Genomic DNA, 22,272 nt, shown 5'->3' with positions numbered 1-22,272 from the left:
TATTGATGTTGCTGAAGTTCTGGTGTAGGTGACTAGAGATTTCATTGAATCTTTGTTGGAATATTGTCATTATGCCTACTGTATGTATGTGTTCACTTACTAATAGTTGATTTTTTTCAGGTTAGATGCTGGTTGGAGTGACAATTGGATTAAGAGATTAATGCAAGGTAAATTGTGTTTCTGAAAGTGTGTGATTTTTAGTTGAGCAATTTGCACTCATTTCCACTATTAGTGTTTTCCTTCTGTTTATTTGTAGCTTTTCTTCTTAAACACTATATAAAAGAGTTCATTTGTGAAATTTTAAGATTATCAGCAGTTCAGAGGACCGAGGATAGAAGTAAAACACATAAAATGGAAATGAATAAAGCATTTAACTCACTACAACTGTTGGGTTGGTGACATGCTCTCTTGGCTTGTGCCTCATGTTGTCCCAGCTGATGTTCTGTCAGCTGGTCAACCTTGGGAGCTGATATCACTGACCCAGAGAAAAGACAGCCTGTTAGTACCTCACAGGCCTCAACTTGTGTGGCCACCAAAGGCTGCTACACCACTTGCTATCACTGCAGTGCCAGAACTCAATGCTTTGTGTTTTATGTAAGAGCGGAAATCTGGCTAAGGGCAGCAAAAAGGTCCAATTAGGTGCCAGTTCCCGGGGAGGTCTGAGAGTCAGGCAAAAGAATGAAATGAACATCTTTAAACCTTCCTCTTACATGAGTTCAGGTCAAAGGAAAATGTAAATACAGAAGCAGGCGTGGAGTTCCACAGCTGGGACTGATTGAGACCCAGGAATGCTCTATGTTGTGTTGCAGTTTAGTTTGATAAATATATTATGCTTTGTTACCACTATTTAGACTCAGGCATGCTCTTTTATTGATAATATTTTGTACTTTTTCTATCACCAGGTGTTAAGTAGTGTCTCCTTTTTACAGTTATGTGCAGCATCCTAAGAGTGGCTTACTATCAAGTGACAGGCTCTTCTGGTGTGTGTTGTGGTAAGTCATTGCTTATTTGAATTGCTTTTTCCTTTGAAATACCCAGTCAATTGTTGAGTTTGGTGTTTATTTCATGCATACAGGAATTCCAGTTGACCTCTTCATGGTTAATTGGCCAGAGTTATGCCAGAGTAATTGTAGCAAACACTTTGTATTGCTGCCTTGGTGGTGATAGTGTAAACTACTACATTTTCACTCCATGTTATATAGGATGCTTAGATGCAAGAGTTTATATAATTCTAGGTAACATTTGTTTATAATCTGTCTAAATACCATATTGATGCCCTTTATGTGTGTCTTATGCTCTGCTTCTTTGTTGACAGAAATGGTGCTGTTGGCATCACAGCATTTCTTCAGAGGTGAGTTATCTTTTTATTTCTGTACTGTATTACATATAATAAAAGCACCCTCTTGAGTGACTTCTTCTTTATATTTGTTTTGTACTTTTCTTTCTGTTTTCTGCATTTATTAGAACTATATTTCCTTTTCCGTGATCTGCTGTTATATTATATTTCACTTGTTCTTTAACTTTTGTCCTACATGGTTGGATATGTTTCATTCATGGATTGGCTCTGGGAATCTTGCTCTTGTTTATTTCATTGAGGGTTAATATTGTTATTTGTAAGGGGAAATTGCTATTGTGATGTCTGTTAGATATTGATGATAGTTTTGTTTATAGATCAATTCATTTCTGTATCTTGTTGTATTTTTGTCTTAATTCTTTTAAGTTGTTTGCACAAGTTGAATTATTCAGCATTTTTTATGTAATGGACTGGTCAAGGAGAGCAAGACAGGAAAAGAAAGAAAATTTTACTGAAGATGGCCCACTTTTAAAGAGACAATCCAGAAGCAAGTTTTGTCAATTCATAACAAATCTTTCATTATGTGTTTTTGTTCATTTGTAATGAAAGTTCCTTCACTTACTACCATGACTAGACACTTGCCAACAAAAGACGAATGTGACAGAGTAATGATGTAGTTTTTACTCAATGTGTAGTTTTTGTTGTATCTTGGGCTTTCACTCTTACACACCTTGAAATGAAAGGGTTACTATATGTGTTCACCTACTAATAGTTGATTTAGATGCTGGTTGGAGTGACAAACTGGATAAAGAGATTAATGCAAGGTAAATTGTGTGTCTGAAAGTACTTCTATTTTGTACAGGTGTGATTGAGCAATCTGCACTCATTTCCACAATTACTGTTTTCCTTCTGTTTATTTGTAGCTTTTCTTTTTAATTTAAACTATGTAAAAGATTTCATTTGTGAAGTTTTAAGATTATCAGCAGTTCAGAGAACAGGATAGAAGTAAAAGATAAAATGGAAATGAATAAAGCATTTAACTCACTACAACTGTTGGGTTGGTGACATGCTCTCTTGGCTTGTGCCTCGTGTTGTCCAGCTGGCGTTCTGTCAGCTGGTCAACCTTGGGAGCTGAAAACACTGACCCAGAGAAAAGACAGCCACATAGTACCTCACAGGCCTCTGCTTGTGTGGCCTCCCAATGCTGCGACACCCTTTGCTATCACTATTTAGACTCAGGCATGCTCTTTTATTGATAATATTTTGTACTTTTTCCATCACCAGGTGTTAAGTATTGTCTCCTTTTACAGTTATGTGCAGCATCCTAAGAGTGGCTTACTATCAAGTGACAGGATCTTCTGGTGTGTGTTGTGGTAAGTCATTGCTTATTTGAATTGCTTTTTCCTTTGAAATACCCAGTCAATTGTTGAGTTTGGTGTTTATTTCATGCATACAGGAATTCCAGTTGACCTCTTCATGGTTAATTGGCCAGAGTTATGCCAGAGTAATTGTAGCAAACACTTTGTATTGCTGCCTTGGTGGTGATAGTGTAAACTACTACATTTTCACTCCATGTTATATAGGATGCTTAGATGCAAGAGTTTATATAATTCTAGGTAACATTTGTATATAATCTGTCTAAATACCATATTGATGCCCTTTATGTGTGTCTTATGCTCTGCTTCTTTGTTGACAGAAATGGTGCTGTTGGCATCACAGCATTTCTTCAGAGGTGAGTTATCTTTTTATTTCTGTACTGTATTACATATAATAAAAGCACCCTCTTGAGTGACTTCTTTATATTTGTTTTGTACTTTTCTTTCTGTTTTCTGCATTTATTAGAACTATATTTCCTGCTCCGTGATCTGCTGTTATATTATATTTCACTTGTTCTTTAACTTTTGTCCTACATGGTTGGATATGTTTCATTCATGGATTGGCTCTGGGAATCTTGCTCTTGTTTATTTCATTGAGGGTTAATATTGTTATTTGTAAGGGGAAATTGCTATTGTGATGTCTGTTAGATATTGATGTTAGTTTTGTTTTTAGATCAATTCATTTCTGTATCTTGTTGTATTTTTGTCTTAATTCTTTTAAGTTGTTTGCACAAGTTGAATTATTCAGCATTTTTTATGTAATGGACTGGTCAAGGAGAACAAGACAGGAAAAGAAAGAAAATTTTACTGAAGATGGCCCACTTTTAAAGAGACAATCCAAATGCAAGTTTTGTCAATTCATAACAAATCTTTCATTATGTGTTTTTGTTCATTTGTAATGAAAGTTCCTTCACTTACTACCATGACTAGACACTTGCCAACAAAAGATGAATGTGACAGAGTAATGATGTAGTTTTTACTCAATGTGTAGTTTTTGTTGTATCTTGGGCTTTCACTCTTACACACCTTGAAATGAAAGGGTTACTATATGTGTTCACCTACTAATAGTTGATTTAGATGCTGGTTGGAGTGACAAACTGGATAAAGAGATTAATGCAAGGTAAATTGTGTGTCTGAAAGTACTTCTATTTTGTACAGGTGTGATTGAGCAATCTGCACTCATTTCCACAATTACTGTTTTCCTTCTGTTTATTTGTAGCTTTTCATTTTAATTTAAACAATATGTGAAAGATTTCATTTGTGAAGTTTTAAGATTATCAGCAGTTCAGAGAACAGGATAGAAGTAAAAGATAAAATGGAAATGAATAAAGCATTTAACTCACTACAACTGTTGGGTTGGTGACATGCTCTCTTGGCTTGTGCCTCGTGTTGTCCAGCTGGCGTTCTGTCAGCTGGTCAACCTTGGGAGCTGAAAACACTGACCCAGAGAAAAGACAGCCACATAGTACCTCACAGGCCTCAGCTTGTGTGGCCTCCCAATGCTGCGACACCCTTTGCTATCACTATTTAGACTCAGGCATGCTCTTTTATTGATAATATTTTGTACTTTTTCCATCACCAGGTGTTAAGTATTGTCTCCTTTTTACAGTTATGTGCAGCATCCTAAGAGTGGCTTACTATCAAGTGACAGGATCTTCTGGTGTGTGTTGTGGTAAGTCATTGCTTATTTGAATTGCTTTTTCCTTTGAAATACCCAGTCAATTGTTGAGTTTGGTGTTTATTTCATGCATACAGGAATTCCAGTTGACCTCTTCATGGTTAATTGGCCAGAGTTATGCCAGAGTAATTGTAGCAAACACTTTGTATTGCTGCCTTGGTGGTGATAGTGTAAACTACTACATTTTCACTCCATGTTATATAGGATGCTTAGATGCAAGAGTTTATATAATTCTAGGTAACATTTGTATATAATCTGTCTAAATACCATATTGATGCCCTTTATGTGTGTCTTATGCTCTGCTTCTTTGTTGACAGAAATGGTGCTGTTGGCATCACAGCATTTCTTCAGAGGTGAGTTATCTTTTTATTTCTGTACTGTATTACATATAATAAAAGCACCCTCTTGAGTGACTTCTTTATATTTGTTTTGTACTTTTCTTTCTGTTTTCTGCATTTATTAGAACTATATTTCCTGCTCCGTGATCTGCTGTTATATTATATTTCACTTGTTCTTTAACTTTTGTCCTACATGGTTGGATATGTTTCATTCATGGATTGGCTCTGGGAATCTTGCTCTTGTTTATTTCATTGAGGGTTAATATTGTTATTTGTAAGGGGAAATTGCTATTGTGATGTCTGTTAGATATTGATGTTAGTTTTGTTTTTAGATCAATTCATTTCTGTATCTTGTTGTATTTTTGTCTTAATTCTTTTAAGTTGTTTGCACAAGTTGAATTATTCAGCATTTTTTATGTAATGGACTGGTCAAGGAGAACAAGACAGGAAAAGAAAGAAAATTTTACTGAAGATGGCCCACTTTTAAAGAGAGAATCCAAAAGCAAGTTTTGTCAATTCATAACAAATCTTTCATTATGTGTTTTTGTTCATTTGTAATGAAAGTTCCTTCACTTACTACCATGACTAGACACTTGCCAACAAAAGACGAATGTGACAGAGTAATGATGTAGTTTTTACTCAATGTGTAGTTTTGTTGTATCTTGGCTTTCACTCTTACACACCTTGAAATGAAAGGGTTACTATATGTGTTCACCTACTAATAGTTGATTTAGATGCTGGTTGGAGTGGCAAACTGGATAAAGAGATTAATGCAAGGTAAATTGTGTGTCTGAAAGTACTTCTATTTTGTACAGGTGTGATTGAGCAATCTGCACTCATTTCCACAATTACTGTTTTCCTTCTGTTTATTTGTAGCTTTTCATTTTAATTTAAACAATATGTGAAAGATTTCATTTGTGAAGTTTTAAGATTATCAGCAGTTCAGAGAACAGGATAGAAGTAAAAGATAAAATGGAAATGAATAAAGCATTTAACTCACTACAACTGTTGGGTTGGTGACATGCTCTCTTGGCTTGTGCCTCGTGTTGTCCAGCTGGCGTTCTGTCAGCTGGTCAACCTTGGGAGCTGAAAACACTGACCCAGAGAAAAGACAGCCACATAGTACCTCACAGGCCTCAGCTTGTGTGGCCTCCCAATGCTGCGACACCCTTTGCTATCACTATTTAGACTCAGGCATGCTCTTTTATTGATAATATTTTGTACTTTTTCCATCACCAGGTGTTAAGTATTGTCTCCTTTTACAGTTATGTGCAGCATCCTAAGAGTGGCTTACTATCAAGTGACAGGCTCTTCTGGTGTGTGTTGTGGTAAGTCATTGCTTATTTGAATTGCTTTTTCCTTTGAAATACCCAGTCAATTGTTGAGTTTGGTGTTTATTTCATGCATACAGGAATTCCAGTTGACCTCTTCATGGTTAATTGGCCAGAGTTATGCCAGAGTAATTGTAGCAAACACTTTGTATTGCTGCCTTGGTGGTGATAGTGTAAACTACTACATTTTCACTCCATGTTATATAGGATGCTTAGATGCAAGAGTTTATATAATTCTAGGTAACATTTGTATATAATCTGTCTACATACCATATTGATGCCCTTTATGTGTGTCTTATGCTCTGCTTCTTTGTTGACAGAAATGGTGCTGTTGGCATCACAGCATTTCGTCAGAGGTGAGTTATCTTTTTTATTTCTGTACTGGATTACATACATTAAAAGCATCCTCGAGTGACTTCTTTATATTTGTTTTGTACTTTACTTTCTGTTTTCTGCATTTATTAGAACTATATTTTATAGGCATTACTTCTATGTATAGTGAACAAAAGGATTGCAGTTTAGTATCTGAAGTATGTTGAGGTTACTACAGTGCAATGAATGCTGTCCCAAGCTTATGGCTGGAGTGAGAGTGATGGATGCTGATGGACAGCCTTCCTTTGCAGGTTTGGTAAGGTTGTCAAGTTGAGGAATCAGAGAAAGGTTGTGGTGGTGTGAATTAGATAGGGTTGTGAACTAAGGTGTTACTGTCCTGCAAGTTTTGTTTCTTTATTCTCCACTGGCTGATGAAGTTTGTGTCTATATGGCTAGTCTCCTGATCCTCTTGATACTCACTATCTAGGACAAACTGAGTTTTCTATGTGCTATGTAGTGTGTGTGTGTATTTTATCGGTGTGCAGAGTTTTAGGTATGATGGAAGCTTTGGGAATTGGTTCATTGAATGGCTGGGGAACTCTGTGACTGAGGTAAGCTGAGTCACCAAGTTCACTTAATTTTTTGTTCTGGCACTGATAAAATTTTTGTATCTAAATAGTTATGACCTTATTGCCTTGATGCCCCCAAGGTGAATTGAGTTTTTTTTTTTTTGCCATGTAGAGTGGTTGTGTGTGTGTGTGTCTGTCTGTCTGTCTGTCTGTCTGTCTGTCCTGACGATGTGCAGTATTTGAGGTTTGAGGGATGCAGTGGGGAAATGGTTCAATGGGTGGTCGAGTTATTCAGGGAAACTGAGGTAGTTAAGTAAACAAGTTCAATAATTTTTGTCATTGCACAAAGTGGTGAAATTGCCGTATCGTTATATGGTCAGTCCTGATAACAGATGATTTCTAGGGTGAACTGAATGATGTGTGTATACTATATTTAGTGTGAGGAGTGCTTGTGTGCGGTAGCAGTGTGTGGTTTTTGAGGTGTGGCAGCCAGCAGGTATGTTGGTCAGGGGGTGGGTCTTCAATTTAACAGGCAAGTGTAAATATGAACGGAGAGGATCAAAGGAAGGTTGTGGTGCTGTGAAAAAGTCAGGGTTGTGAACTAAGATGAGTTACCGTCCTGCATGTTTTGTTCCTTTGTTCCTTACTGGCTGATGAAACTTACTGAAGTCTTGCATAGCTGAGCTCACAGGACCAAATGATGATTTTAGTATCTGAAGGATGTTGAGGATAACCCACAGCGCTCTGAATGCCGTCTCATACTTTTGGCTGGAGTGGGAGTGATGCAGGCTGATGGACGGGCCTTCCTTTGCAGGTTTGGAGGTTATCAAGTTGAGGGATCACAAGAAGTTTGTGGTGCTGTGAATAAGTCAGGCTTGTGAACTGAGGTGAGTTACTGTCCTGTAAGTTTTGTTCCTTTATTCCTCATTGGCTGATGAAATTTCTGTATCTGTTTATGGTTATTCTCCTGATCACTTTGGTGCTGACAACTAGGGCGAACTGAGTGTTCTATTTGCCCTGTAGAGTGTGTGTGTGTGTTTGTGTGTCCTGACGGTGTGTGATGTTTCAGGTTTGAGGGACGCCGTGGGGAAGGATTCAGTGGATGGTCGGGGAACTCTTGACAAAACAGGTGAGTTGAGTTGACAAGTTAGTTAATTTTGTTCTTGCTCTGAGTGATGAAATAGCTGTATTGATAAATGGTTGGATACTGACAACTGATGTTACTAGGCCAGACTGAATGATGTGTGTGTAGCATAATGAGTGAGGAGTGCATGTGTGTGGTAACAGTGTGTGTTGTGTTTCTGGTGTGGCAGTCAGCTGGTGTGTTGTTCAGGTATTGGTCTCTACTGTAACAAGTTAGTCTGGCCAGGTTGCCAGTGACCCTCTGCACACATGATGATACTTGATAGGGACATATGATTCTCAGATTACTATATCTTTGTGAATATCTCAGAATACAAAGTGGTGCTTGGATGCAGGTGGTGTGTGTAGATGCTGACTGCTTTGTCTCTTTACCCTGCTGAAGGAAGGAGGGAGGAGCAGTCTTGTTCATGGAAAGACTATGTGAGTTGAATCAAAAGTTTTACGCCAGAACATTCAGTCTCAGCCCTTGATAATGATGATGTAATGATAGATAGTGACATATGACATCCTGATTATATAATGGGAATCTCTCTGATCAATATGCAAAGATAGACGAACACAAGTGTTTTTGTATGAATGCTGATTGTTCATTTGTTTTTGCAGGGAGTGTCTGAGTACCCTGCAGGATGTCTTGATTTTGATCCCAAGCCAGTTTTTAGGATTTTCTTGGTTCATTCTCGTTCGATGCCCAGCCCGCTTAAGGCACAAGCTGGTGCAGCTCAGGGTTAGTCCCAACCTTGGGTGAATGGGCAGAGGTGCCTGTGGAAAGACATCCACTGTAAAAACCTACCATTGTCAAGCAAGAAAGAAAAGAATGTGGTACTTGTTCCTGTAAAGACTTGGTAAGTGTAAATATTAACAGAGTGAACAATGCATTACCTTGTGATGCCTTGGTACATTTTGATAATAGTGAAAAGGACAAATGACATACCTGATTAATTATCAGACTTGGAATCTCTGATTGATGTTGAATATTGAGTCAGTTTTTTGGGGCTCATAATGCCTTGCTGATGCTTACTGATTCACTCTTTGGGTACAGGGTGACATCTCATTGCCTCTGTGATTGCCTGCACACAGTTCTCAACACCAGTAGACTTGGATGTAGGAAAACCCTTTCCCTCACCATTTTGGAAGGAGACATTTACTGCTTACCTGGTGAGTGTAGTAACCTTATAGGCAGTGTATGTAGCCTGTAATCTCTTAAATATATGCTTGTTTTGAAAGGTTAAGTATTGAATCATGGTAACAGTTTAATGAATGTCCCACATATGAATGGTTTGAAATTATAGTACTTTTCTTGTTGAACCTTGTACATCATGACCCAATATGTGATCTGGTAGTCTTAGTGAGGATCAACTTTACTGAAGTCTTGCATAGCTGAGCTGACAGGACCAAATGATGATTTTAGTATCTGAAGGATGTTGAGGATAACCCACAGCGCTCTGAATGCTGTCTCATACTTTTGGCTGGAGTGGGAGTGATGCAGGCTGATGGATGGGCCTTCCTTTGCAGGTTTGGAGGTTATCAAGTTGAGGGATCACAAGAAGTTTGTGGTGCTGTGAATAAGTCAGGCTTGTGAACTGAGGTGAGTTACTGTCCTGTAAGTTTTGTTCCTTTATTCCTCACTGGCTGATGAAATTTCTGTATCTGTTTATGGTTATTCTCCTGATCACTTTGGTGCTGACAACTAGGGCGAACTGAGTGTTCTATTTGCCCTGTAGAGTGTGTGTGTGTGTGTTTGTGTGTCCTGACGGTGTGTGGTGTTTCAGGTTTGAGGGACGTCGTGGGGAAGGATACAGTGGATGGCTGGGGAACTCTTGCCAAAACAGGTGAGGTGAGTCGGCAAGTTAGTTAATTTTTGTTCTTGCTCTGTGTGATGAAATAGCTGTATCGATAGATGGTTAGATACTGATAACTGATGTTACTAGGGTGGACTGAATGATGTGTGTAGCATAATGAGTGAGGAGTGCATTTGTGTGGTAAATGTGTGTGTTGTGTTTCTGGTGTGGCAGTCAGCTGGTGTGTTGTTCAGTTGTTGGGTCTCTACTATAACAGGTTAGTCTGGCCAGGTCACCAGTGACCCTCTGCACACATGATGATACTTGATAGGGACATATGATTCTCTGATTACTATATCTTTGTGAATATCTGAGAATACAAAGTGGTGCTTGGATGCAGGTGGCGTGTGTAGATGCTGACTGCTTTGTCTCTTTACACAGGGCTGAAGGAAGGAGGGAGGAGCAGTCTTGTTCATGGAAAGACTGTGTGAGTTGAATCAAGAGTTTTATGCCAGAACATTCAGTCTCCTCCCTTGATAATGATGATATAATGATAGAGACATATGACATCCTGATTATATAATGGGAATCTCTCTGATCAATATGCAAAGATAGACGAACGCAAGTGTTTTTGTATGAATGCTGATTGTTCATTTGTTTTTGCAGGGAGTGTCTGAGTACCCTGCAGGATGTCTTGATTTTGATCCCAAGCCAGTTTTTATAATTTTCTTGGTTCGTTCTCGTTCAATGCCCTGCCCGCTTAGGGCACAAGCTGGTGCAGCTCAGGGTTAGTCCCAACCTTGGGTGAATGGGCAGAGGTGCCCATGGAAAGACATCCACTGTAAAAACCTACCATTGTCAAGCAAGAAAGAAAAGAATGTGGTACTTGTTCCTGTAAAGACTTGGTAAGTGTAAATATTAACAGAGTGAACAATGCATTACCTTGTGATGCCTTGGTACATTTTGACAATAGTGAAAAGGACAAATGACATACCTGATTAATTATCAGACTTGGAATCTCTGATTGATGTTGAATATTGAGTCAGTTTTTGGGGCTCTTAATGCCCTGCTGATGCTTACTGATTCACTCTTTGGGTACAGGGTGACATCTCATTGCCTCTGTGGTTGCCTGCACACAGTTCTCAACACCAGTAGACTTGGATGTAGGAAAACCCTTTCCCTCACCATTTTGGAAGGAGACATTTACTGCTTACCTGGTGAGTGTAGTAACCTTATAGGCAGTGTATGTAGCCTGTAATCTCTTAAATATATGCTTGTTTTGAAAGGTTAAGTATTGAATCATGGTAACAGTTTAATGAATGTCCCACATATGAATGGTTTGAAATTATAGTACTTTTCTTGTTGAACCTTGTACATCATGACCCAATATGTGATCTGGTAGTCTTAGTGAGGATCAACTTTACTGAAGTCTTGCATAACTGAGCTCACAGGACCAAATGATGATTTTAGTATCTGAAGGATGTTGAGGATAACCCACAGCGCTCTGAATGCCGTCTCATACTTTTGGCTGGAGTGGGAGTGATGCAGGCTGATGGACGGGCCTTCCTTTACAGGTTTGGAGAAGGTTATCAAGTTGAGGAATCACAAGAAGGTTGTGGTGCTGTGAATAAGTCAGGCTTGTGAACTGAGGTGAGTTACTTTCCTGTAAGTTTTGTTCCTTTATTCCTCACTGGCTGATGAAATTTCTGTATCTGTTTATGGTTATTCTCCTGATCACTTTGGTGCTGACAACTAGGGCGAACTGAGTGTTCTATTTGCCCTGTAGAGTGTGTGTGTGTGTGTTTGTGTGTCCTGACGGTGTGTGGTGTTTCAGGTTTGAGGAACGCCGTGGGGAAGGATTCAGTGGATGGCCGGGGAACTCTTGCCAAAACAGGTGAGTTGAGTTGGCAAGTTAGTTAATTTTTGTTCTTGCTCTGAGTGATGAAATAGCTGTATTGATAAATGGTTGGATACTGACAACTGATGTTACTAGGGTAGACTGAATGATGTGTGTGTAGCATAATGAGTGAGGAGTGCATTTGTGTGGTAAATGTGTGTGTTGTGTTTCTGGTGTGGCAGTCAGCTGGTGTGTTGTTCAGTTGTTGGGTCTCTACTATAACAGGTTAGTCTGGCCAGGTCACCAGTGACCCTCTGCACACATGATGATACTTGATAGGGACATATGATTCTCTGATTACTATATCTTTGTGAATATCTGAGAATACAAAGTGGTGCTTGGATGCAGGTGGCGTGTGTAGATGCTGACTGCTTTGTCTCTTTACACAGGGCTGAAGGAAGGAGGAAGGTGGTGTCTTGTTCATGGAAAGACTATGTGAGTTGAATCAAGTGTTTTATGCCAGAACATTCAGTCTCAGCCCTTGATAATGATGATATAATGATAGATAGAGACATATGACATCCTGATTATATAATGGGAATCTCTCTGATCAATATGCAAAGATAGACGAACGCAAGTGTTTTTGTATGAATGCTGATTGTTCATTTGTTTTTGCAGGGAGTGTCGGAGAACCCTGCAGGATGTCTTGATTTTGATCCCAAGCCAGTTTTTATGATTTTCTTGGTTCATTCTCGTTCGATGCCCAGCCCGCTTAAGGCACAAGCTGGTGCAGCTCAGGGTTAGTCCCAACCTTGGGTGAATGGGCAGAGGTGCCTCTGGAAAGACATCCACTGTAAAAACCTACCATTGTCAAGCAAGAAAGAAAAGAATGTGGTACTTGTTCCTGTAAAGACTTGGTAAGTGTAAATATTAACAGAGTGAACAATGCATTACCTTGTGATGCCTTGGTACATTTTGATAATAGTGAAAAGGACAAATGACATACCTGATTAATTATCAGACTTGGAATCTCTGATTGATGTTGAATATTGAGTCAGTTTTTGGGGCTCTTAATGCCTTGCTGATGCTTACTGATTCACTCTTTGGGTACAGGGTAACATCTCATTGCCTCTGTGATTGCCTGCACACAGTTCTCAACACCAGTAGACTTGGATGTAGGAAAACCCTTTCCCTCACCATTTTGGAAGGAGACATTTACTGCTTACCTGGTGAGTGTAGTAACCTTATAGGCAGTGTATGTAGCCTGTAATCTCTTAAATATATGCTTGTTTTGAAAGGTTAAGTATTGAATCATGGTAACAGTTTAATGAATGTCCCACATATGAATGGTTTGAAATTATAGTACTTTTCTTGTTGAACCTTGTACATCATGACCCAATATGTGATCTGGTAGTCTTAGTGAGGATCAACTTTACTGAAGTCTTGCATAGCTGAGCTCACAGGACCAAATGATGATTTTAGTATCTGAAGGATGTTGAGGATAACCCACAGCGCTCTGAATGCTGTCTCATACTTTTGGCTGGAGTGGGAGTGATGCAGGCTGATGGACGGGCCTTCCTTTGCAGGTTTGGAGGTTATCAAGTTGAGGGATCACAAGAAGGTTGTGGTGCTGTGAATAAGTCAGGCTTGTGAATTGAGGTGAGTTACTGTCCTGTAAGTTTTGTTCCTTTATTTCTCACTGGCTGATGAAATTTCTGTATCTGTTTATGGTTATTCTCCTGATCACTTTGGTGCTGACAACTAGGGCGAACTGAGTGTTCTATTTGCCCTGTAGAGTGTGTGTGTGTGTGTTTGTGTGTCCTGACGGTGTGTGGTGTTTCAGGTTTGAGGGACGCCGTGGGGAAGGATTCAGTGGATGGCCGGGGAACTCTTGCCAAAACAGGTGAGTTGAGTCAGCAAGTTAGTTAATTTTTTTCATTCTGTGAGTGATGAAATTGCTGTATCGATAAATGAATAGGTACTGATAACTGATGTTACTAGGGTGGACTGAATGATGTGTGTGTAGCATAATGAGTGAGGAGTGCATTTGTGTGGTAAATGTGTGTGTTGTGTTTCTGGTGTGGCAGTCAGCTGGTGTGTTGTTCAGTTGTTGGGTCTCTACTATAACAGGTTAGTCTGGCCAGGTCACCAGTGACCCTCTGCACACATGATGATACTTGATAGGGACATATGATTCTCTGATTACTATATCTTTGTGAATATCTGAGAATACAAAGTGGTGCTTGGATGCAGGTGGCGTGTGTAGATGCTGACTGCTTTGTCTCTTTACACAGGGCTGAAGGAAGGAGGGAGGAGCAGTCATGTTCGTGGAAAGACTATGTGAGTTGAATCAAAAGTTTTCCGCCAGAACATTCAGTCTCAGCCCTTGATAATGATGATGTATTGATAGATAGTGACATATGACATCCTGATTATATAATGGGAATCTCTCTGATCAATATGCAAAGATAGACGAACGCAAGTGTTTTTGTATGAATGCTGATTGTTCATTTGTTTTTGCAGGGAGTGTCTGAGTACCCTGCAGGATGTCTTGATTTTGATCCCAAGCCAGCTTTTAGGATTTTCTTGGTTCATTCTCGTTCGATGCCCAGCCCGCTTAGGGCACAAACTGGTGCAGCTCAGGGTTAGTCCCAACCTTGGGTGAATGGGCAGAGGTGCCTCTGGAAAGACATCCACTGTAAAAACCTACTATTGTCAAGCAAGAAAGAAAAGAATGTGGTACTTGTTCCTGTAAAGACTTGGTAAGTGTAAATATTAACAGAGTGAACAATGCATTACCTTGTGATGCCTTGGTACATTTTGATAATAGTGAAAAGGACAAATGACATACCTGATTAATTATCAGACTTGGAATCTCTGATTGATGTTGAATATTGAGTCAGTTTTTGGGGCTCATAATGCCTTGCTGATGCTTACTGATTCACTCTTTGGGTACAGGGTGACATCTCATTGCCTCTGTGATTGCCTGCACACAGTTCTCAACAGCAGTAGACTTGGATGTAGGAAAACCCTTTCCCTCACCATTTTGGAAGGAGACATTTACTGCTTACCTGGTGAGTGTAGTAACCTTATAGGCAGTGTATGTAGCCTGTAATCTCTTAAATATATGCTTGTTTTGAAAGGTTAAGTATTGAATCATGGTAACAGTTTAATGAATGTCCCACATATGAATGGTTTGAAATTATAGTACTTTTCTTGTTGAAACTTGTACATCATGACTCAATATGTGATCTGGTAGTCTTAGTGAGGATCAACTTTACTGAAGTCTTGCATAACTGAGCTCACAGGACCAAATGATGATTTTAGTATCTGAAGGATGTTGAGGATAACCCACAGCGCTCTGAATGCTGTCTCATACTTTTGGCTGGAGTGGGAGTGATGCAGGCTGATGGACGGGCCTTCCTTTGCAGGTTTGGAGGTTATCAAGTTGAGGAATCACAAGAAGTTTTTGGTGCTGTGAATAAGTCAGGCTTGTGAACTGAGGTGAGTTACTGTCCTGTAAGTTTTGTTCCTTTATTCCTCACTGGCTGATGAAATTTCTGTATCTGTTTATGGTTATTCTCCTGATCACTTTGGTGCTGACAACTAGGGCGAACTGAGTGTTCTATTTGCCCTGTAGAGTGTGTGTGTGTTTTGTGTGTCCTGACGGTGTGTGGTATTTCAGGTTTGAGGGATGCTGTGGGGAAGGATTCAGTGGATGGCCGGGGAACTCTTGACAAAACAGGTGAGTTGAGTCGGCAAGTTAGTTAATTTTTGTTCATTCTGTGAGTGATGAAATTTCTGTATTGATAAATGGTTAGATACTGACAACTGATGTTACTAGGGCGGACTGAATGGTGTGTGTGTACCATAATGAGTGAGGAGTGCATGTTTGTGGTAAATGTGTGTGTTGTGTTTCTGGTGTGTTGTTCAGGTGTTGGGTCTCTACTATAACAGGTTAGTCTGGCCAGGTCACCAGTGACCCTCTGCACACATGATGATACTTGATAGGGACATATGATTCTCTGATTACTATATCTTTGTGAATATCTCAGAATACAAAGTGGTGCTTGGATGCAGGTGGTGTGTGTAGATGCTGACTGCTTTGTCTCTTTACACAGGGCTGAAGGAAGGAGGGAGGAGTAGTCTTGTTCGTGGAAAGACTATGTGAGTTGAATCAAGAGTTTTATGCCAGAACATTCAGTCTCAGCCCTTGATAATGATGATATGATAGATAGAGACATATGACATCCTGATTATATAATGGGAATCTCTCTGATCAATATGCAAAGATAGACGAACGCAAGTGTTTTTGTATGAATGCTGATTGTTCATTTGTTTTTACAGGAAGTGTCTCAGTACCCTGCAGGATTTTGTTGGTTCCTTCTTGCTGGATGTCCAGCCCACACAGGGCACAAACTAGTGCAGCTCAGGGTTAGTCCTAACCCTGGGTAAATAGGCAGTGGTGCCTCAGGAAAGATATCCACAGTATAAATCTATCAGGACAAGCATGAAAGAAAAGAATGAGGCAGTGAGGAATGTGGTACTTGTTTCTGTGAAGACTTGGTAAATGTAAATATTAACAGAGTGAACTATATACCATCTTTTGATACATCAGTGTATTATAGTAATAAGGGCAAATGACATCTGATTCATGATTACATTTTGGATCTTTTTAGCAGTGTTACTGTAGATCCTGTATGGATGGAAACATACTGGTATATACTGAATGAAGTCCTCATTTACTTTTTGCCCTATAATGTAGTTAGCTCTTCTGAAAAACAGTAAGCAGAAATTAATAGGAATGGATACCTTTATCTGCAAACCTAGACAGTCTTGTTATCTGATGATAGCTGATAAGGACAAATAGCTGATTGATATTACCTTTGGAATTTGTCGTGTATTTAAGGAACTTTTATATACAGTACTGTGTTCTAAGAGAAATAAAAGTGGGAGTAAAATGTTTTTGCTTGTGTTGCCCTGTGTTGTACAATGTTAGAAATTTGTCTGATTTGCATTAGTATGTTGTATAATGCCCAACTTTTTGTAGCTAGAATTGCATAACTAGGCTTGGGAGAAAGTTTGTTCATGCTTATCATTGATGAATTGGAGTGAATGATAATGCAGTGATTTTCTCAATGTAGACTTCAATATTTTGATTATGGTAGTCAGAATTGCATGTCTACGTGGTTGGTGTCTGAAAAACACGTCAGTAAAATATTTGGAACAATTAACGTATTAAATGTTAACTAATACTATGGTGGCATTTTACTACCAGGACAAGCATATGATAAAAAAATCATATGGATATGATAGTCTTAAGTTGGAATGTGCAGCAGTGGTGTGGTCGCCAAGCTTGAGAAAGGGAAAAAAAATTAGGATGGATATGTATATGAAGAAAGGCTGAGGGAAATGGGGTTGCCATCCTTACATGATAGAAGAGAAAGAGGACAAGTCAATGTATATAATAGTTAATGGCATTGGAAAGGTAGACAAGCATACAAAACCTGGTGTTGGTGACAAGTAGCTGAAGGGACAAGAGGACATGCAAAGATCAGGAGAGGCAGTGTGTGAAGGATAGTGTTTAGGGTGTGAATTGTATATTACTATTTTCCCTTGCTTCTACACAGCCGTGAGAGCGGGGTTGATGTTAGCGAGAAGTTCCTGTAATTTTTTTTTTTTTATGCACTTCCAAGGAGATCATGGTGAATGGTGAAGCCAATATCCACTCTCACAGGTTGTCTGGGAATCTGGTTGTTGGATTATATATGTGTTTATAATAGCATAGACATACATTTAATACTAACATATTTTACTTCTTACATTTGTAATTAAGTAATACTTCAACTGTTATAACTAACACATTTGTAATTGCTCTTAAATGTCGGTCAATGCGCGGTGTCAGTGAGTTTTGTTTACTAAGATGGAAATGACAAGCAGCTGGGCTGGCATCTAGTCTGGCTGCCTCACGAGTGCCCGTTATGCTCCTTGGCCATTGCAGCGGGGAGCTGTGGATGTGTGTCTATGTGTGTGTGTGTGTGTGTGTGTGTGCAGACTATCTTAATACCTGTACTTTAAATACAGTGAAAAGCTTAATGGAGTTTCTGTGTCAGCGCAGAAAAGCTGTGTGAAAAATTGTGAACGGTTGACACTTGACCTCAGTGAACCCTAACCTACAAACGCTTATAACCAGAACAATATTGGAAAATACATTTTCCACATAGAATGGTGGAAAAATGGTGTGCTTTGAATGATGAAGTTGTTGTAGCACATGATTTGCATAGCTTTAATAGCTAAAAACTCAATATTAATATACCTGGCACTACATATATGCATACATAATAAAACTCAGATAGACAGACAATAAGCAGGCATGTCTGACAAAATTACTCCGGCCTCACACCTAGCTCTGTCCACCATTTTTCGAATATTCTTATCGCTGCATTCCTTCAGTTGGAAATAATTAAGGTCTGTGGTCTTTTCTAGATCTCTGCAATCAGCGTTTCATAGTCAAACAGCTGCAACATGTCTTCCAAGTTCCATCCTTTTCGCGCTCACCGTAAGAATGATTGACTCTGTGACGCGGGTAACAAGGTGGCGGCAACTAGTCTAAAAGTGGCTCATGTGCATGCTGCCATTGGGAATTAAGGGTTTCAATGGCTGGTCACTGTAGCTGGCCACAGTTGTGTGGTCGGAAAAATGGACCCGTCCACCACTATCCGTCACAATTTTCAGGTCGCCACAAAAGACTAACCCATGTGTATGCAGCCATAGAGATGTGTCTTTTCTATTTGGATATTTTTTGTGACGGCTACTGACCCCCCAAAAAAAGTGGCTACCTTACTCCAAGGAAAGTACATTGTTGTAAAGAGGGAACAGACTCAGCAGAGAGAAAAAAGACCCCGTTGCAGAGACTGATCTCAGTGAGCTCCCTCGTCGCCGCCACTAGAATACCTCAAGATCAAGACTACTAGTGCTAGTGTTGTTATTACTCTTCCCAGACTTCCTACCATGAACGTACTATTCTCCAGGCTTTGGACGTCCTCACTCCCAGGACTCGTGGGAGGGGTCGCCATGACCTGCAGGACTCTGGTCACACGCCCTCACCTGCCACACGCCCTCGCCGCTACGCCCACGCCCTTGTATGGGGGCGTAGGCATGACTGGCCTCGCCAGACCCCTGCTGCTGCCTCAGTCTCCCATTGGTGAGTGTTGCTTCCTTGGTTTGACAATACACAAGGCTCACTGACCATCATCGTAGGACACATAACACTCATTGACGTTGAAATTGAGGTAAAAAGCAAGGACGGTTTGTTGTGGATTAGTAAATAAAGGAAGCTTCAAGAAGACATCTGACCTACACGTGCCAGTTTCTGTGTACTTACGTGCTTATTTCCCTTGTTATCCCCCATCAAAAGATTTGCCTAATCCTTTAAAACTTCGTAGTACTGACAACCTGATCACCAGGTCTATTCTATTCATCTACCACTCTTCTGGAGAAAGTATTATTATATTCTTTCACCAACAGCGACATAGCTTTTGTTACCATTCTCATCTTATAGAGCTTTTTATTCTGAATAATTTGGACCCATACATACCCATCCCAAATTGTTTATGACATTGACAAGAATGAAAAAATACTGCTCTTTGGGGAGAATGAGCTGTGTAATTGTTTGATCATTGCACAAGTATGTCATTGTTAGCATGGAATAATGGTATGGGAAAGATTGGTCACCCAGCGAGCCTGTGGAAAGAGCTCAGAGTTCGTACACTGGTAGGACTGAGATCACACCACATGCCAGAACAGCAAGGCCACAACCCCTTCAGTTACATCCTATACTTAGTTGCTACTAGGTGAACAGGGAGTACACTTTAAGAGGCTTGCCCATTTGCCTCACCATGCCTGAAACTCGAATCTGGACCTTCTTGGTTGTGAGCTGAGTGTGTTAACCACTACCCACAATACGTGGTGTGTATTTACTTAGTTGTAACATACAAGAAAAGAACTATGCTTGCGCTGTGCTGTCTCCATATCTATCCTTCTTTTACTTATTCCAAATTCTAACAAGCTGCACATTTTTATATCAAATTTCATTTCTCATGTGAGTGACCATTCTGCTATTTTATCCAAGTCTTGTTGTAGCGCCTCACTATCTTCTTTTCTGTTCACCCAGACTCGACTCATTAATTTAACGTCATCTGCAAACAAACTGATGTAACTGTCTATATTTTCTAGTATATCATTCACATTATTAGTGCTAATGCTGACCCCTGCGTAACTTCACTTAAGACTCTTTTTCCCGGACGATTTCTTTTATCTCTTATAATTGTTCTCATTCCTCAGTCTTTTAGAAAGTCAGTCATCCATTTCATAAGTCTTGCCTTTAGTCCTCCATTGTTCAAGTTTCCACAGTAACCTTTTGTGTGGGATCATGTCGGATGCCTTCTTTAGATATAAGTAGGTGCAGTCTACCCAGCCACTCCAAAGTTTGTGACAAATGACCTTCCTCTTCTGAATCCATACTATCAGTCAACATAGCTTTCTCCTTCAGATATTCCATTGCTCTGCTGCAGAAAGCTCTTCTTTATAGCTGTGATAGCTTGTTGTTTGTGCAGTGCTAGAAAAGAGCTTTCCTGCTGTCTATCACACTCTCACTGCTCTACATTGTTACAGAGGACTTGCTTGGACTTTTACTTTGTCCTTGGTCTACTCCTGCTCTCTGTTTCACCCACACTATGCTGCCTGAGTTCTCTTCTGTACACATGATGTTTTTGGAACCATCTGCTTGATCCATTTGTGTGTGTCTTCTGTCCAATTTCCTTGCCCTGCAAGTTCTCTGCCAGTGCTTTAACTTCAAGGAAACAAAGTCTTCAACTCTTGCTTCTCTTTCTCCCAAGTATTTGTTGGGCACATTGACACCCTTTGGCATCCCTTTTTGATACCTTTGCATTGTGTTAGAGACAATAGTAACACAGCTCTTTACCTCCTTTCTCTGCATGGCTTCAATAATGCTGATATTAACAGCTAATCCATCTAAAGTTTGAAGCAGACACTGTTAATGTTTTGTACATCTACCTCATGTCATCAGTAGAGAACAGTGATATGGTGATCAAAGGTTCTAAATGCATGGTGGTGACAGCTGGGTGTGGTGAGGAGAGGCTGTACATGTATGGTGGTGACAGCTGGGTGTGGTGAAGAGAGGCTGTACATGTATGGTGGTGACAGCTGGGTGTGGTGAGGAGAGGCTGTACATGTATGGTGGTGACAGCTAGGTATAGTGAGGAGAGGCTGTACACGCATGGTGGTGACAGCATTAGTTAAGCCTAGTCCTGGCGGCCGCTGCAGGTTGTATACAAGTGTCGTGCTTCCTCAGGTGGAGTTGGTGGGAGGACAAATGTGCGGTGCCACTTCCCAAAGCCCAGCGAGAAGCGGCGAATCAAGCGGCATGGTTGGGAGAAACGCATGTCGTCCTTCAGTGGCCGGGAGATTCTGAGGCGGAGGATTCTAAAGGGACGCCACGTGCTCAGCCACTAACGCGGGTCCTCTGAGGCTGTTTCTGACACCAGAACTACATGAGGTTCTGGGATGCCACATACTCAGTCACTAACAGGTCCTTGGAGGCTGGGGTGGGTGTTGTACAAAGATACTATTGGTGATGTCTGATGAACAAGAATAAGTGTAGATCTAGAGGAATAAAAATGACTGGATGAGACACGTGTGTTGGGATAACCTTGGGCAATTCATGAGGAGCTGCAGCATTCCCAGATGGATTGGATAACCTACAGCCACCTTGGGATATGTAGGAGCAGAAATAAGTTTGCTTAGACTAGTAAAGAAGACTGATTTTGATATGGGTGTGGTGATGAGCTTAGACACTTAACCAGGAGCAGCAGTGTTCCTTGATACACGAGTTAACCATGTAGCCAGCTTGGGATTCATGAAGAAAGTGGAGGACATTATACAGTTAGTTTAATTACATTTCATTTGTCGATCCAAATAGCTTTTGCGCAACAGATGCATCACTTTGTGTATCAGGAATAAAAATGTTCCTCAAAGGGTGTTTCTGTGTAATGGGTTCTCTTAAGCTAAGAAATAAGTATATCACAGAATAATTGAAGCTCTTATGATCACTAATCTGACACATGAACACAACAAATGCATAACAATATAGTCTATATTTAATATGGCCACCTGTGACCACAACTATAACAGGCATCTGAGTGACCTTGAGTGGTGGTTGTGCACTCCTTGTTGCTGTTTTACTGTGTAACAGAGTCCCTTACAGTGTGAGATCAGATATGTGGAATGACCCACAGGTGGTGTGAACCATACGACATTTAGCCAAAGATAATATAGTCATGTGCTAAATTAAATTAAAAGCAAAACTCTAAGAAAAACCCAAGTTACTTCATGAACAAAAATGAAAAAGTATGGCTTTACTTTATAGATAACTTGTATTGAGTAGGCAATTTTGAATAAGTCTTGGCTTTGATATATTACTCACATCTCTACACTACACTGAGATCCAGGAAGAGGCTGCATGAGCCCAGATAGGAAACTCTGCCTTGTCTCACTTTTTTTTATGGCCTATAGCACCTGTAGGCATATATATGTGG

At 40.0% G+C, this 22,272-nt stretch overlaps 2 protein-coding genes across 37 annotated transcripts; both read left to right on the top strand.

Moving 5' to 3' along the window:
• Positions 1-27: 27 nt before the first annotated feature.
• Positions 28-16,617, top strand: LOC123507654. 36 transcript variants are annotated; one of them, XR_006675709.1, is made up of 23 exons: positions 7,962-8,027; positions 8,377-8,461; positions 8,645-8,883; positions 9,119-9,196; positions 9,554-9,626; positions 9,811-9,875; positions 10,261-10,306; positions 10,486-10,724; positions 10,921-11,036; positions 11,394-11,469; positions 11,654-11,713; positions 12,106-12,151; positions 12,335-12,573; positions 12,770-12,885; positions 13,243-13,315; positions 13,500-13,559; positions 13,951-13,996; positions 14,180-14,418; positions 14,615-14,730; positions 15,088-15,160; positions 15,342-15,401; positions 15,778-15,823; positions 16,004-16,617. XR_006675709.1 is itself a non-coding variant. In XM_045260729.1 (18 exons), the coding sequence occupies exons 1-10, from the start codon at positions 161-163 to the stop codon at positions 13,290-13,292; spliced, it is 453 nt and encodes a 150-aa protein (XP_045116664.1). In that variant the 5' UTR covers positions 28-160; the 3' UTR covers positions 13,293-13,315; positions 13,500-13,559; positions 13,951-13,996; positions 14,180-14,418; positions 14,615-14,730; positions 15,088-15,160; positions 15,342-15,401; positions 15,778-15,823; positions 16,004-16,617. The 36 variants fall into 36 exon arrangements, 6 of the variants coding, with proteins under 6 accessions (XP_045116664.1, XP_045116667.1, XP_045116666.1 ...); XR_006675700.1 differs by having other exon boundaries at positions 9,081-9,196; positions 9,811-9,870; XR_006675707.1 differs by having other exon boundaries at positions 9,081-9,196; positions 10,959-11,036.
• A 1,970-nt stretch (positions 16,618-18,587) lies between these two features.
• On the top strand, positions 18,588-21,368 carry LOC123507824. The gene is made up of 2 exons (XM_045261040.1): positions 18,588-18,860; positions 21,030-21,368. Exons 1-2 carry the CDS (start codon positions 18,668-18,670, stop codon positions 21,188-21,190), a joined length of 354 nt encoding a protein of 117 aa, XP_045116975.1. The 5' UTR covers positions 18,588-18,667; the 3' UTR covers positions 21,191-21,368.
• The last annotated feature ends 904 nt before the right edge of the window (positions 21,369-22,272 follow it).

Source organism: Portunus trituberculatus, chromosome 23, assembly GCF_017591435.1.
Source record: "Portunus trituberculatus isolate SZX2019 chromosome 23, ASM1759143v1, whole genome shotgun sequence".
Classification (NCBI taxonomy): Eukaryota; Metazoa; Arthropoda; class Malacostraca; order Decapoda; family Portunidae; genus Portunus; species Portunus trituberculatus.
This window is presented reverse-complemented; position numbering and strand designations above follow the sequence as displayed.

Bases quoted from the DNA above. Each gene is read 5' to 3' on its own strand.
- LOC123507824 (XM_045261040.1), top strand. From the start codon at position 18,668: ATGAACGTACTATTCTCCAGGCTTTGGACGTCCTCACTCCCAGGACTC. The intron at 18,861-21,029 runs GTGAGTGTTGCT...GTGCTTCCTCAG, and splicing joins GCTGCCTCAGTCTCCCATTG to GTGGAGTTGGTGGGAGGACA.
- LOC123507654 (XM_045260733.1), top strand. The intron at 1,352-2,604 runs GTGAGTTATCTT...CTCCTTTTACAG, and splicing joins ATCACAGCATTTCTTCAGAG to TTATGTGCAGCATCCTAAGA. The intron at 3,027-4,279 runs GTGAGTTATCTT...TCCTTTTTACAG, and splicing joins ATCACAGCATTTCTTCAGAG to TTATGTGCAGCATCCTAAGA.